Raw genomic sequence first — 16,651 nt, 5'->3', positions numbered from 1 at the left:
TATTCATTTTATTTTCTTGAATCAGACTGACCACCCTCAAGTGACCTACCATGATTCAATGAGGAGGTCATACTCTGAGTGAAAATAAAATGTTACACAAAAAGAAGTGATTTATTATTTTTTTATAAGACATGTATAGACTTGAGTTTGTTCTAAATAATTTTTATGATTCTTCCACCCCAGAAATGGCATATTTCTGAGAAGAGTCTCTATGTTTGAGTGTATATCTGTAATGTGTGAGCACATGCATGTATTTTACCTTGCTCATTTCTAATGGAGTCATCAGATTACAATATTCTTCGGGTTAAATTTCAAGTACAATTTGCACACATTAAATATATCATTGCCAATATTAAAAAGATGTATCCCTTTAAAAGTTCCTCTACACAGTACACAAATTTATGTTAACATGAGCTTATGTACCTTGATGTAATCAAATCTGCCATCAGCATTTACATCTGCCAAACTTGTTATGGCATTTACTTCTTCTCGAGTCATCTTCTCACCTCTCTGAAAAAACAAGATAGATTTTAAAGCTACATGACTATCACTTTGTTATGTGGGGGACAGAAGAAAGTGGAAATTCATTTTAATCTTTTCTATAAATCAGTTTGAATATATGGTTTCATTGTAAATCTCAGAATGAGTATTATGTCAAGCAAGAATGAAATTCACATAAAATAAAATTTCACAATTTTATTAAATTTTGTAAAAGTTATCAATTTCAGTTTACTAAATTTCAACAACATAAATCATAGATCCAGTAATACTACTACTACTGAATTTAGAGTAATGATAACTCTCACATTATACTAAGAATCAAAATGGATTCCAAATTCCATTTGTACTTTGTTTCTCTTTTACTTATCACATATGAACCTATTCCTGAATTACAAAAAGTTCTGGGCAGCAAATAATTGCAATGGCACACAAGGGAATTGCAACATGGGTTCAATTTTATACTTTATGTTTCATTTACAGAGCACTTTTCATCCAAAAGGATCCTTAAGTACTTTATAAACAATCTATATGTGATTCACTTCACCTGCCAATGAAATAGCTATTTTTTTTTTTTACAAATAGTTTATTGTCAAATTAGTTTCCACATAACACTCAGTGCTCATCCCCACAAGTGTCCTCCTCCATGCCCATCCCCCCTCCCCCCCACATCCATCAGTCCTCAGTTTTTGTCAGCATTCAAGAGTCTCTCATGGTTTGCCTCTCTCCCTTTCCCCCACCATTTCCCCCCTTCTTCTCCCCCTTGTTCCTCCGTCAAGTTCCTCCTAATCCTCCTATACGTGCAAACATATGATATTTGTCCTTCTCTGCCTGACTTATTTCGCTCAGCATAACACCCTCAAGGTCCATCCATGTTGCTACACATGGCCAGATTTCATTGTGAAATAGCTATTTTTAATGTGGCCTTGGTAGACAAAGTTAGATTCCAAATAGTTTTGCCATCAATGCATTTTACAAAACTATTTCACAAATCTTACCTTTGTTAGAAGTTTATAAAGATCAGTGTGCAAAATAGAGCCATCATCATTTACATCTAATTGCTTAAATGATTTTAGTAGTTCTGCTTTTGAAGTAGGTTTTTCTTTCCTTAAAATTATACAAAAATCATCAAAATTCAGTTTGGCAGTTTGAGGAGTCCAATACTTATTAATGGTCTTTTGTGATGGATTTCTTCCTGCATGCTGTAGAGCTGCCCAATTAAACAAGTGTTATTATAGTAACATTTGGAATTGGTGCCTAAGTATATATATTTTTAAATTATTATACATTACACTATTATACCAAAGTACACATATACCTTTGGGGTTGATAATCTAGTGATATCAATGTACACCTGACTTTCAAAAATGAAAAAATATATGTTACCAGCTACAGATTCTTGATCTACTTAATGCCAGAATCAATTACATTTTTCCTATTCTGGCAGTTGGTTTTCAACTTACACAGTTTAACTAAACTGGTAACATCAATTTACTTTGTAAAAATGCCTGGAGGAAAAAAGAAAAGATTAAAAACAACCATCCACTTATTCTGAGGACATAAGAATAACCACAAGCAGCATAAATTATTACTTTTGCTAGCCCAACAAATCCCTTAATGAAACAAGGAAATCATTAATCTGAGAAAATTATTGCCAAAAAGGCATGTATCTATCTAAAATGTTCATCACCCCTAAACATTAGGGCTTCAAGAACATTAACCATTAATCATTAATCAAGTCACAAATGTCAAATATATACACAAAAAATATTTATTTGCAATTATAGCCTTGCTAAAAATCAAGAATGTTAACATACTTTGAGAGAAATATGCATTATAGAGATGCAATGGTCAAATTACTTGATTTTTAACCAGAATCTTTAAAAATAGTCCTTTAACTAGTTATTCATGAGACATTCTTGTTTTAAAAGGCATGGTCTTATATCTATGAAAGGCAAGAAATTACAGTGTGAAAAAGGCTTTTGTATTTGTGTATGCCATACACAATATAATGGCTTTAAACGTTTGTATTTTGTATAGTTTAAAAGAAGCAAATTGGTAATTTGCACATAAACAAATCTCTGCATATTAAGACTTACACTATCTAAAATGAACCCAGGGTAAGTTTCCTAAGCACTGGAGAAGGAATTAATAGAATTTTAAAATGTGCAACTGTCCTGAATTGTGCTACAACTTCTATTATAAAACCTTATATTGGGGGGCCCTGGGTGGCTCAGTCGGTTAAGAATCTGACTTCAGCTCAGGTCATGATCTCATGGTTTGTGGGTTCGAGCCCTGTGTCGGGCTCCGTGCGACAGCTAGCTCAGAGCCTGGACCCTGTTTCAGATTCTGTGTCTCCCTCTCTCTCTGACCCTCCCCTGCTCACGCTGTCTCTCTCTCTCTCCTAAAAATAAATAAAACATTAAAAAAAAAATTAAAAATAAACCTTGTATTGGATGTTTCTAACAATCTTCGGTGAAATTTCACAAGATCTGTGCATTATCACTAAGCACTACAAAAAATTATAATCTGGGGGTGCCTAAGTGGCTTAGTCGGTTAAGTGTTCAACTTTGGCTCAGGTCATGATCTTGCAGTTTGTGAGTTCAAACCCCATATCAGGCTCGCTGGTCTCAGCACAGAGCCCACTTTGGATCCTCTGTACCTATCACTCTGCCTCTCCCCAGCCTGTACTACACTCTCTCAAAAATAAATAAACATTAAAAACAATGATATTTGGATGGTCTACAGTTTAATGAACAAGGACAACTACATAAAAAATAATTTTAAAAAATATCCTCAAGGAAGTAGAAACCAGATCAGTATAGTAAATACAGACATTTGTGAGTCCTTTATATTGAACATTCATTGTGCGTAAGCATAATACAGGGTGTTGGGGTTTTTTTTAGAGATTCAAACTTCTTGGTTCCTCAGTTTTATAATCTAAATAGGAAGTCCACACCTGAAGTGTAAAATTGCTACCTGTGGTCATGATTTACACTTAGTAACCTATTAGAAGTCCACAGAATAAGAGGAATAGTTCCCATCCTCCGGATTATGACAGTGAATCATACCTAGATAATTTAAACTTTGACACAGAAATGGAAACACGATCATCATCTAGGGGTGACTTGTAGAGCTAACAGAAGTTACAGCTGTAGGGGCACCTGGCTGGCTCAGTGGGATGAACATCCCACTCTTGATTTCAGCTCAGGTCATAATCTCACAGCCACAGGAACAAGACTAACATCAGGCTCCATGCTGAGTGTGGGACCTGCTTGGGATTCTCTCCCTTTCTCTCCCTCTGTCCCTTCCCTGCTTGTGTGCACACTCTCTCAAGTATTTTGCCTAGCATAAATATGGACAATTCTATAATTCATCTATTAAGAGAGTCAGGGAAAAGGTACATGTGTTTTAGGATTCCATCCCCAGCCAATGTCTACCCTTTAAAAGGCAAGACTACAAGTAGGACCTAAATGAAGTTGTGATTTGAAGCCAAAAGTCCATGTTAAAGAAAATGCTCAGGTGCTTGGCTTCCTCAGTGGATAGAGCATGCAACTTGATCTCAGGGAGTTGGAGCCACACGCTGGGAGTAGAAAATACTTTAAAAAAAAAAAAAAAGAAAAGAAAGGAAGACAATGCTATTTTCTGGACAGCTTTGGGAAAATAGGTGTGTAACTCTTTGTCACAAGTGGCAGGTCAGCATACACTTGTTGCTATTTTCAGTAACAAAACAGTACTATTAATTAATTAATAGTACCAAAAAAACTTTCTCAGAATAAAATTAATTATGCCTAAACATGTCCTCAATAAGTAGATATTCTCCTATCTAAGAAATAGGTATAGTTTACTAATTGCTAATCTAACTTAACTTCTAAATTTAGAATTAGTTGGAACCCGTTACTATGTCTGATAGCAGTAGAAACATGTAACTGTAAATGTTTAAAGATTTACACCAAAATACCTATCTTTTGCCAGGTTTTACTTTAAGCTGTGACATGAGTCTATAATACCTGTATTATTTATAAGTTGGGGAAAAAGGAAACTCTAAGGCTCTGGCAATAGTACTGCTCTGTCCAACCTTGAAATGGAATGTCATAGCACATGTTAAATGCATAAATGGCAGAATGATATAGATGAAAGACAAAGTAAGAAAGAGATATCACTGGTTTAATCACATTTCAAAAAACTAGATTATCTGAACTCAGTCATTACAACATTACAAAGAAAAATCCAAAAGAATAAAGGAAAAAAATCTATAATTATAGTTTATAATAAAATATAAATTTTAAACTTTTCAATTTTCATATTTCCTAATATGGATTTCCTCAAATAGAGATCTTATTGCATACAAACCCAAGACATTGTTGCAAAAATGTCAGAATTTTTATTTTTTTATTTTTATTTTNTCCGCCCTTCTTCTCCCCCTTGTTCCTCCGTCAAGTTCCTTCTAATCCTCCTATACGTGCAAACATATGATATTTGTCCTTCTCTGCCAAAAATGTCAGAATTTTTAATTTAAGGGAACCGCTTCTAAAGTTGGCAAGATAACTCTGTTTTTCTATCCATAGTTATTAGCCTTGATGAAACGGACAGGAGTATTCAGTGTTATCTGCTATTGCTTACCACTCTCAAGAGTAAAGAACTCCAAATCATTTGATATACCTGACAAGGACAAAATTCATTGGTCTGATGGATATTTGCAACCAGAGAAATTTTGCATAAGGTAATGGAGAAAGAGAAGCAAAAAAAGACCAGCTCCCCCTCCCCCTCCAAAAAAAATAAAAACAGCACTCTTCTCTTAAAATTTTACCTGTTTCCTAGTATTTCTCTTTTACCCATTCAACCCATTTTTACATATTCTTTACATTTTCCCCAGTATAGGTCAAATCCAGGCTAGTAATTCAGATACCAAAATGTTTTAAGTTCTATTATTATAAATCTTAAAGTACAAAATAAGAATTTTTAAAAATATATTTTTAACAGGCGCCTGGGTGGCTCAGTTAAGTATTCAGCTCTTGATTTCAGCTCAGGTCATGATCTCAGGATTTGTGGGATCAAGCCCCACACTGGGCTCTGTGCTGACAGCATGGAGCCTGCTTGAGATTCTCTTTCCCTCTCTCTCTCTGCTCTTCCCCTGCTCATATGCTCTCACAAAAACAAATAAACATTAAAAAAAGGAAAAGGTATACATATACAGCAAGCAATTGGTGGAAACTTTAAAAACACAAATTAAAGGGGGATCTGGGTGGCTCAGTCAGCTAAGCATCCAACTCCTGATTTCAAATCAGGTCATCATCTGACAGTTTATGAGTTCGAGCTCCATGTCAGGCTCTGCTCTGACAGCTTGGAGCCAGCTTGGAATTCTCTCTCTGACTCTCAAAATAAATTTTAAAAACTTTAAAAAAATACTAATCTAGTCTGTATAAACATTGAATGTTTTATTTTGAAGCTACTAGAATATATAAATATATAAAATCAATAGCATAAGGTAGTTTCACTGCTCAAGCTTCCCTAAGAAACTGGAATGATTCAACAATGTAATTCTTATTCCTGTCTTTCTGATCTAATAACTTTCAACAAATAAAGCAAAATACTTAAATTTTAAAGAAAAACTTACCTAAGTAAAGTTGTTCTTTAGAAATAATGTTTTCTAAGCTACTTTTAAAAACAGTTAAGTAGGCAGCTCTACAATTCATATAAAATATTTCTTCTTCAGTTAGTGGAAATTTCTTTGTTCGAGGACTCTCTGAAAGCGCTGACTTCTGACTGGAGAGCGCTGCATCTCTTCCTGGACTGATGGCCATTCTATTAGAAAACAATTTTAAAATTTTAGTCAGTGTTAATCCCCTAAAATGCAAATGTAACCTTGCCTCTCAAATTGGGTGGGGGTGGGGGACAGGAAATCAAGACATTAAAGGTTTCATATGTGGGGAAAAAGACAAATATTATAATACACATATGCTTGTATTATCACACGCTAAGCTAGAATAATCCTTCAGCAGTTTACATATATATATATAAACATACACGTATATTTAGAAATCAACTATATATGAGAGAACTATATATATAGAAAAAAATACATGTGTATATGAGGGAGCCAAAAGAACAAAGCCAAAGCAAAGATGTAATATAAATACAAAATAAGTATCACAGGGCAAAGGAAACACACACACATATTCTCTAAAAAAATAAGAGGAGAGTTGAAGTCTTCATAGGATTGTCATAAGGACTGAATAAGTTAATACATGGGAAGCATACAGAATAGTGCCTTGCACATACTAAATGCTAAGTAAAGTGTAATAAGAGTGAACTCCACAATAATGAGAATTTGAATGTCATGTGATTGGCAGTTGGCACCCCTCACCTCAGCAGGCTGAGAGGTCATTCCACCAACGCCTCAGTAATGTAGGCCCACATTTTAAACAACCCAATTTTTAAGATCCCATTTATAGCATTATTGTGAGATTTTACTGCATTCATCACTAATAATAATGTTGTGGAGTTATATAGCACCTCTGCTCATAAGGCCTAAAGAACTATCATACATCTTAATTTATCCTCATTACAGTGGTCAAGTATTTTTTTTTTGCCCCTTTTACAGATAAGGAAATTGAGGGACAGAGATGTCACCCAGCTAGCAGTAACAAGAGGCAGTAAATTTTGATAAGAGTTTCTTCTTTATTAATGTGACTGAAGGCTTCTTGTACAACAGTTACTATGAGGCACTAAATTGTGCTGGTGGTCTAACAGCTCCCAACATTATTTTACCCAGCTTTGACTTCTAAAAATACATTCCAACCTAATAAATTGAATATTTCAAGTTCAACAATAAGACGACACAGGTAGGGTCCCCTTCAGGACTCATTGGATTCTTACTCAGGAGGCCTAAATCACTTGCACCTTCTTGAATTATATAGGTCTTTTACACTTGGGAAAGAAAGATAATAATCGCTTATCATGGATGAAGTACCCTATTTATAATACACAGACTGCCTGCCTGACACTTTCATATTACACCAGATTTAGAAGGACCCCATAGGGATGTGGTGTCACAGTCTGGTTACTGCAAATTGATATCACTATAATTAAGCATCAGTTTTAAACACATATGCGTGCACGCATCTCCTCACAAATGTGGGAGGGGGGTGAAAAACGGTTCCAATAAGAAAGGAAGAATGAAGGTTCATTTTGCAGCAAGCAATTTAAAGAAAAAAAATTTTTTTTTGGATCGTCCTCGTATTAATACTCTTTCCAAATAAGGTGATTCCCTCACGTGGAAATCCCACAGCACAAATGTTCCAGAATTCTATTCTTTCCCTTTCTGTGACGAGAGACGGAACGGAAGCTTAAATAAATATATAACGGCACCCCTCAGGCTTGGAAACCTCCCTCATTTAAAACTCCAGCGCGAGGCCAACACAGGGGCCTAGAGAGCACACTGCAGCAAACGGCTCCATAAATAACCCACCTCACAATAGCAAGAAAAAATAAACTGTTAGCAAGCGCCTAAGGCTTCTAGTGAAAACAGAGCCGCCCAGTCGCCGGCCCTACTCCGTGAAATACATTTCGCAGATGATCTCGGGCAACCTCTAGTTTTGTATTTCACGACGATGAAACAAACTGCGTTTTGGGGTACATCTGAGGTACGAACGGACCAAACGTTAGTAGGACAGAGAAAAGAAGCAGGTAGGAGAACAGGAAGCCGGACAGCGTGGCAGGGCGCGGCGCAGGGACAGACACCGCGAGCTGTTCGCTACCTAACTCCAGCTCACAAACGAGGAAGCGCAGCCAATTCTCTCCACGGATTCCGCGGTCCTCTCCCTGCAGCCCAACGCGCCTAGTCCTTTACTTTAATTACCATGGCAACAGCACCTCTCCGCCACCGGAAATAAGAACCAGAGCGCCTCCCCCAAACAATCCGGGTAGAAATCTACGGCGGAGAACCAGCAGCGGACAGAGACGTACGGCTGTGCCGCTCATCTCTCGGGGTCTGGAATGGCCAGAGTGGAGAGAGAGGGTTCTCTTCGGCCGTGACAGGGACTGGATGAGGTCCTAGGTCCCTAGCTGGACTCTCTCCCCACCCCACTCTCTCAAACACTCGGACCCCTCGTAGAGGCGGAAGATGTTTCCAGCGGGCCACCTTGCGTGTGACACAGCGTCTGGAGCCCGCCGGCCCGCGCTTTTCAGACTCCAGCGTTTCCCTTCGGAGTTTGTCGGCTTTAGGAAGACGTTTCTCGGTTCCATTAATCCCGCCGTGGTACTTTCCTGAGTGTCGAAATGCCGTAGGTATCTACCCCGTCCCACCCATGGTTGTTTTCTGGGGCCCCTCAGTGAGTAAGAAGAGTAGATATTATGTTGTTAAAAATAAGTCTGTTATTTTACTAGAAAAAAATGGGTTTATTGTAAAACAAAGCATTGCAATTCACTACATGCAGACTATGGCAAAACCATCGGTAAGTCCAACAAAGAAGAGAAATTCTTTTATGGAGAAGGAGGAGGAAGGTGGAAGGGTTTCTTTTGACCCAAAGTCCATGGGAGAACAGCCAATTCAGGTTCAAGGTGATGATGACGGTTTCTCCTTGGCTGAGTTGCAGGAGTGGTCTGTATTTCGTAGGAGACGCAGTGTACATCTTTCTCTATTGGGACCTGTAATTAATGATTCTTATATGTTGAAATTTTTCTTTTGGGGTCTGTGAGAGGGAAAGCCAAATGTCCCAGGCCTGATACCCCCCTTGCATGCTTTTGGCTTCTATAATCTTGCTTGCCCCATGCATCAGCCGACTGCCCACGTAGCACAAATGGCAGTACCCCCCAACCTTTTTCCTTGTGCCTTTGCAATCCCGCCCACCTGTGCAGCCGATATAAAGTTTCCAAGTACTCGGAAGCTAGCCAGGCATAAAAGAAGGCCAGTGCGAGGTCTTGGGGCTCAGCCTTTGGAGGCGACTCTGCTGCGCCGGTACCAGTGCGAAGTAAACTGGTCACAGTGTATGTCGTTTGTCACTTCCTGTGTGCCAAGTGTTGGCCTGGAAGCGGACAGCTTCACTGGCTCCTTGACCCACCGTTGTTGGAGGCCAGCGGAGAGGCCATTCATATCTGGCCCCTGCGATGGAAAGGAAGGCATCTTGCAGGTGATTTCACTGGACCCCAACCCTTGCCGGTCCCGACTATAGTCGACCACTGATGCGCTTGAACAGACTCCAGGTGGAACAGAAAAGGCCTGTCCCAGGACGTCAGATTGGTAAGTGTCCCCAGGGACTTCAGACTGAGTTCAGGCCCATCCCTGAGGCAGAAGGGGAGCCTGGTCACCTTCCAGGCGGCACAGTCACCGCATAGAACAGGGAAGTCCTGGGTGGAAGTGTGCAATCTGTCTGAATGTGTGTGAGTGCCCGTGCTTCAGTGTTTGGGCTAGGGAGCCTGAGTGAGCCCTGCCCTGTGATTCTGTGAAGACCTCCTAGGCTTAAGGCAGAATTAGGTCCACAAGGGCCTGATCTGAGTCAGGAGTTTATACCGACCTGCCAATGCTAAGAGGCCTCTAATCCTAGTAAGGGGAAATGCCAGGGTGAGAAACAACCTCTTACCTCATGTTTGTCCTGCAACACCGTGCATTGGGAGGGACCCATCTAAGATACCAGAATGGGGGGAAATTCCTCAAAACCAACTGTTTTGGGGAATGTAGGATTAAGAATTTTAAAAAGGGATTTTCGGGTAACTGTGGGGTTAAATTTACCATCTGGGAAATTACACACCCTCTGTGAATTAGAATGGCCTATGTTCTGTGTAATCTGGCCCCTGAGGGCACCCTAAATGTCCCTACAGTCAGAGCAGTTTATAAGGTACAGGGTACCCTGTCCACCCAGATCAATTCCCATACATTGACCAATGGCTGGAAATAGCCCAAGTCAAGCCTCTTTGGGTCCAATTCTGCATTAATAGTAAGGGACAATGTAAGATAATAGTGGCACAGGCTGGAAAGAAGACCTCGCAGCAAAAACAAACAAACAAACAAACAAAAAAACCCGCCCCCCATCCTCCAAGAAAATTCAAAAGAACTGCTTCTATTTCCGCCACCATATGCCCCCAGCACCCAATAGGTCGAAAGAGGTGAACCTTGCCTCCTTGACAGTCCACTCATGTCGGTCTTGCCTCTGCCAGCAGCCAGTCTGCCACAACCAGAGACACCTGAACTGGTAGGAAGACACCTTAGGCCTGTAGCTTAAGGTCCAATGCCCCCAATGGCAATACAGAGGCCATTGCAGGTGACTAGGGGTTCCCAGAGAATAAGCTCCAATGGGACCCTGCAAGGGGGGGATCGATTTTCTACTGCCAACCATTCTCCACTAATGACCTCCTCAACTGGGAACATGCCATTCCACCCTACTCTGAGAAGCCACAGGCGATGATAGGTCTTCTAGAATCCATATTCCAGACTCACTGCCCTGCCTGGGTCAGCTGTAAGCAACTTCTGCTCACCCTCTTCAACACGGAAAAGCCCTGACAAATTGTCACTGAAGCCAAATAATGGCTCCAGACTCAGGCACCAGACGGATAACTAGACATTGAAGCTTGAGTATGACAGGCTATGTCCAAAGAGGAGCCCCACTGGGACCCCAACACAAAAGTGGGAAGGGCCAGATTAGAAAAACACCAACTCGCCTTCCTCCAAGGAGTAAAAGCAAGGGCCAAAAAGCCCACCAAACATGGAAGAGGTATCTGAGGTCCTCCAAAAGCCAGAGAGAGTCTGGCTGACTTCTATGAAAGATTATGTGGAGCCTTCAAAGTTTATGCTACATTCAACCCAGAAGCCCCCCCCAAACCAGCACATGGTCAATGCTGCCTTTGTGGGACAGGCCCAAAGGGACATTAGACAGAAGCTCCAAAAATTGGAAGGATTTGCTGGAAAGAATGCCACTGAACTATTGAAAATCGCCAACAAGGTTTTTGTAAATCGGAATAGAGCTTCCAGAAAGGAGGCAGACTGAAGAATGAAACAAAAAACAGCTCTCCTGGCCACAGAAACCATGAGGGATTCAAGAAGAAAAAAGAAGGTGCCACTGGGATGGAATCAAGGTACCTACTGCAAAGAATTTGGACACTGGAAGTATAAATACCCAAACCACCAAAAGGGAAAACCAAAAACTTCTGCTCCCCCCAGCTGCTACCAACCAGAGCTGCCTGAGGCTGACCTGATCAGATTGGCAGGAGCGGACTCTCATTAGAAAAGACCAGTCTCTATCCAATTGGGCCCCCGGGAGCGCACTGTCAAAATGAAGGTAGGGAGTCAGACAATAGGCTTTGTGGTCAGCACTGGGGCCGAACACTCTGTGGTGACAAGGTGGCACCTCTCTTGGGTTGAAAAGTACCATCATAGGAGCCACTGGGATGCAAACCCAAAGGCCATTTTGCAGCCCCTGACAATGCTGGCTGGGTTGGGGGGGGGGGGTCACCAAATAGTTCATGAGTTACTGTATCTACCCAACTGCCTAGTCTCACTGTTAGGTAGAGACCTCTTAGTCAAGATGGGTGCAGAAATAGCCTTCACTTTGGATGGACAGATGCAGTTGCACCTAAATGAAAAGGCTCAACCCATGACTTTGTCCCTGATGATACCATGAGAAGAATAGAGGTTATATACTCCCCCTCCCGTTGAGCCAACCGTGGCCCCCAAGCTAAAAGCTGAATTCCCTACAATTTGGGCAGAAGAGAACCCCCCCCCCCCAGTCTGGCAAAAAACCACCCCCCCAATATTAATTGACCTAATGCTTAACCTATCAAATTACGCCAGTATATGGTCCCACAGAAGGCACACCTAAGGATCCAGACACACTTGGACAGGCTACTCAAATGGAACTTCTAAAACTATGCCAGTTCTCATGGAATACTCTCCTGCTGCCCATAAAAAGTCTGGGACAAATGATTACCACCTTTACAAGACCTAAGAGCCATTAATGAAGCAGTCATCAGTCTTCATTCAGTGTTGCTTAACCCATACACTTTAGTAGGATTCCTGTCATCTGAGGCAGGATGGTTCACATGTCTAGATTTAAAGGACGCCTGCTTTTGTCTCTAGCTAGTGCTTGATAGTCAACTTCTATTTGCCTTTGAATGGGAAAACCCTACCCCAGGGGCAAAAGAACAATTCACTTGGACTAGACTGCCAGAAGGTTTCAAAAATTCACCAGTCTTACTCGGTGGGGTGCTGGCATCTGACTTAGCCAGGTTTCCGGGATGGTACCTAGGATGTGTCCTCCAATATGTGGATGATCTCCAGGTAGTCATTCCCACACAGACCCAATGTTGGGAGGGAACCAGGGCCCTTCTCAGCCTACTAGCAGAGGTGGGATACTGGGTGTCAAAAAGGCACAGATTTGCCAACAGGAAATTAAATACTTGGGCTTCATAATTACCCAAGGCAAACAGATGCTAGGAGCTAAAAGGAAATAGGCAGTCTGTGCCATTCCAGTTTCCACTACCTACTGGCAGGTCCAAGAGTTCTGGGAGCAGCAGGATTCTGTCAGATATGGATCCCAGGGTTCTCAGTGTTAGACCTCTATACAAAGCATCAAATGGGGAAGAAAGGGCACCCCTTTTCTGAGGCCCTAATCAAGAAAAAGCGTTCACAACCATAAAAATGAAACTCACAAAGGTATCAATGTTGGGACTCCCAGATGTATCACGAGATTTCAGCCTGTTCGTGCATGAAAACAATAGGTGGCTCTGGGTATTCTAACCCAGGAATTTGGACATTGGCAGAGACTAGTGGCATACCTTTCAAAACAAATTGACTCAGTTGTGGCAGGATGGCCACCCTGTTTGAGGGTCCTGGCAGCCACCAGACTTTTAATCAAGGAAGCAGACAAACTCATGTTGGGGCAAAACCTAAATGTTAAAGTTGCTCATTCAGTTATTAACCTGATGTATGCCAGGGGGACAACATTGGTTAACTCATGCTTAGATGACACAATATCAGGAACTATTATGTGAAAACCCACGTGTAAGATTGGAAGCTGTAAAAACCCTAAATCCTACCACTTTCTTTCCCACGGTGGCAGAGCCCCCAGAGCACGATTGCCTAGAGGTACTTGATGTGGTCTGTTAGCTGACCCAACCTATCAGACAGGCTCTTAAAAATCCTGATCTCATTCTGTTCATGGATGGCAGCAGCTTTGTCTCTGATTTTGAGGTCATAGAAGCAAAGACCCTTCCACAAGGATGGTCAACCCAAAGAGCAGAACTGTGGGCCCTAATGAGAGCACCAGAACTCACTAAAGACAAACAGGCCAACATATACACTGAATCGCACTGTGCCTTCACCGCTCTACATATTTATGGGGTGTATACAAGGAGAGAGGACTTTTGACTGCAGGAGGAAAAGAAAAAAAAATCAGGAAGAAATCCTAAAACTATTGAGGGAAGTCTGGGAACCAAGGGAGATAGCAGTTATCTACTGCAAGGGACACCAAAGAGAAAAAGACTCTGTTTCAGAAGATAACCGACAGGCAGATGCCGCAGCTAAACAAGTAGCAGGAGAACAAACAACACCCTCAAAAATCATGCTGGTCCCGGAACTGCCAACTTCCCCAAGGTACACAATCCAAAAAACAAAATGGGTGCAACAGGAAAAAGGAAGCCAGACCAAAAAAAAGGATGTGGGTACTTCCAGACCAAAGAGTCTATATACTGAAGCAACTAGCCCAGCAGTTGGTTCTCCATCAGCATGAGCCCACCCACTTAGCAAAAACTGCCCTTGAAATCTTATTGAGCTGTTACTATGTAATTGGTTGGCTTCCATCCCTCTGTGCTTCAGTCTCTCAACGCTGCCTCCTCTGCGCTCAAAATTACACCAAACAAGATCTACTAGGCCCATGGGAATCCAACACTGTGGTCAGGCACCCTTTGAAGATTTGGAGGTAGATTTTACCAAAATAAGACCCAGTAGAGGAGACAAATTTCTTGTGGTATTCATCTGCATGTTTTCAGGCTGGGTTGAGGCCTGCCCACATGCACTGAAAAAGCAAGAGAGATAACTAAGCCTCTGCTGACGGATATCATCCCCAGACATGGAATGCTGTTAACCACAGGCTCAGATAACAGCCTGGCTTTTGTGGCTGAGGTGGTGCAACAAGTAGCCAGAACCCTAGCTATCCAAAGGAACTTACATGCAGCCTACCAGCCCCAGAGTTCAAGGAAAGTGAAACATAAAAACTAGACCCTTAAATCAGCCATGGCAAAACTATTTAAGGAAACTAACTTGCCCTGGCCAGATATACTACCCCTAGCTCTTTTTCCAGTATGCTGTACACCCCGGACAAAAATCGGATTCTCCCCATTCGAGATCCTATATGGAAGGCCCCCTTCGCTAGTGAAATTCAAGGGAGCCTGGCAGAGCTAGGAGATCTAGAAATACAAAAACAACTACAAGGATTAGAGAAAACTATATTTGAGATCCATAGATGGGTGACAGACTGGATACCCATTTCCCTTGGAATAACTGTACACCCTTCACAAACCTGGGAGTCAGATTGGAAGATTGGAAAAGGGAACCACTCAAACCTACCTGTAAAGAACCCTATTCAGTTGTGCTAGCCATGCCCACAGTCCTGAAGGTTACAGGACTAACTACCTGGATCCACCATTCTTGAGTAAAGGCAGCCCATCTGTCACCTGACAACCACTTGGAAAGTAACTGCTAACCAGAGTAATCCTCTACAGATCACCCTTAAGAAGACAGCAGATGATAAGTGGTCTGCAGCCAACACCTGAGAACCCTCTGTAACCAGAAGCTTGAAGAAGTCACCAGGCGACTTAAAGAACTACAGCAAACCATTCTCTCTCAAATTTCATTGTCATTCCCTATTTCTCTCTCCATAGTCGTTGTTATACTCTTTGCTATAAGGCTTACCGAAGTTACTCCCCCAGATTGGCGCCTCAGTCACAAACTCTTGTTAGCCTCCCTCTACTTACTAGTGTCAGGATGCCTTATTCTCCTTAGATGTATATGCTCTGAGTTACGATTGATGTCCTTCTCTGTGTTTGTTCTCTGCCTTTATAACTGTTTCTTACCCCTCAGGATGGAATCATTCCTTCTGATGCCGTATCAGCCTTGTCTCCTATCCCTGTTGTGCATTTTCCTCTTCCTAACATGCTCAAAAGGGATCTTATCCTCTTACCAACTGTGTACTTGTTCCACTTACCACTACCCTTCTTGGAACCTTCCTCTCCAACTGGAGGGATGTGTCAAAGGATCTTCTGCTGTCCTTTACCTCCATGAGGGACAGTCCTATGTTACAGACCCAGGTTGTCCTGACTGTTACCCTCCTATCCCCTCCTCTGCTCTTACTCCCTCCCTTGCTTCTCCAGCCCTAAAGGATGAGATAATACTATCACCATGCCCCTGTGCCACTGTTTACCCCTGCATGCCAGGCAGATGTTAGAATGCCAGGAGGATCACTCCCTGTCACAGGAATAGGAGAACTTACTGGATGGGAAAAAGAAAAATGAGATGTTATTGGGGGCTGCCTGATCTGATCTGCCCTGACGTTCCCTAGGCCTGTTAGGTCACCTCTGACCCAGCCTACCGGCCTCTGCCTAGACTTGAATTGCATAGACCACTTGCTTTAGATCCCCACCTGGACTGATGCTGAGCATAGCCCATCACTTCCTCAGTACCAATCCCAGACTTGCAAGAGCCTACTGGTTCTGCTTGTCCACAGCCCCCACCCCACCCCCCACCTTTACATAGCTACTCTGATAACACAGGCAACTGTAAATGTTACCCTGTTAACTGAAGACCCAGACCCCCACATGTTGAGTCCTGTACTCACTGGAGTTGGACTGTCCCAAACAGCTCCCAGGTGCCTGACAAACAAAATGGGAACAGAGCCAGTCAGCAGTCTGACCATCAGCCAATACAACCAGATTCTTGACCATCAGGAACTCAGTCATCTTCCTACAACCCAACCCTGATGTCATCCCCTCCCAGCACTTCTCCTCGTATGTGTATTGTCTCCCGGCCAATTGAATGGGCTTCTATACCCTGGCCTTCCTCATTCCTCAGGTAAACATTGTTCCCAACAATTAGTCTCATAGTACCCTTGGCAGCATATACTTGGTCAAAAAAGAGCCATTCAAATCACACCCCTGCTGCTTGCTT

General features: G+C 42.0%; 2 protein-coding genes across 11 annotated transcripts in view; one reads left to right on the top strand and one right to left on the bottom strand.

The window, feature by feature from the left end:
* EFCAB7 (EF-hand calcium binding domain 7) overlaps positions 1-8,410 on the bottom strand; it is a 44,492-nt gene extending 36,082 nt beyond the window's left edge. For 2 of the 4 annotated variants that reach the window (XM_077766125.1, XM_077766129.1), the window contains exons 1-4: positions 8,259-8,374; positions 6,116-6,303; positions 1,497-1,708; positions 424-510 (exon numbers count right to left, since the gene is read on the bottom strand). In XM_077766125.1, the coding sequence (XP_077622251.1) occupies positions 424-510; positions 1,497-1,708; positions 6,116-6,302 (486 nt within the window). In that variant the 5' untranslated portion in view covers position 6,303; positions 8,259-8,374. Of the gene's footprint in view, positions 1-423; positions 511-1,496; positions 1,709-6,115; positions 6,304-7,969; positions 8,017-8,258 lie in introns of those variants that run through there. The other 2 variants (XM_077766127.1, XM_077766128.1) reach the window with 2 other exon arrangements.
* A 156-nt stretch (positions 8,411-8,566) lies between these two features.
* ITGB3BP (integrin subunit beta 3 binding protein) overlaps positions 8,567-16,651 on the top strand; it is an 88,439-nt gene continuing 80,354 nt past the window's right edge. For 6 of the 7 annotated variants that reach the window (XR_013335641.1, XR_013335640.1, XR_013335639.1 and 3 more), the window contains exon 1: positions 8,699-8,783. Coding sequence is in view for 3 of the 7 variants with exons in the window: in XM_077766133.1 (XP_077622259.1) it covers positions 8,779-8,783 (5 nt within the window). In the remaining 4 variants the exon portion in view is untranslated. Of the gene's footprint in view, positions 8,784-16,651 lie in introns of all 7 variants that reach the window. The other variant, XM_077766134.1, reaches the window with a different exon arrangement.

This window comes from Crocuta crocuta, unplaced genomic scaffold (genome assembly GCF_008692635.1).
Source record: "Crocuta crocuta isolate KB4526 unplaced genomic scaffold, BGI_CrCroc_1.0 scaffold155, whole genome shotgun sequence".
NCBI lineage: Eukaryota > Metazoa > Chordata > Mammalia > Carnivora > Hyaenidae > Crocuta > Crocuta crocuta.
Note: the sequence above shows the minus strand (reverse complement) of the source record. Positions and strands in the feature narration are given on the sequence as shown.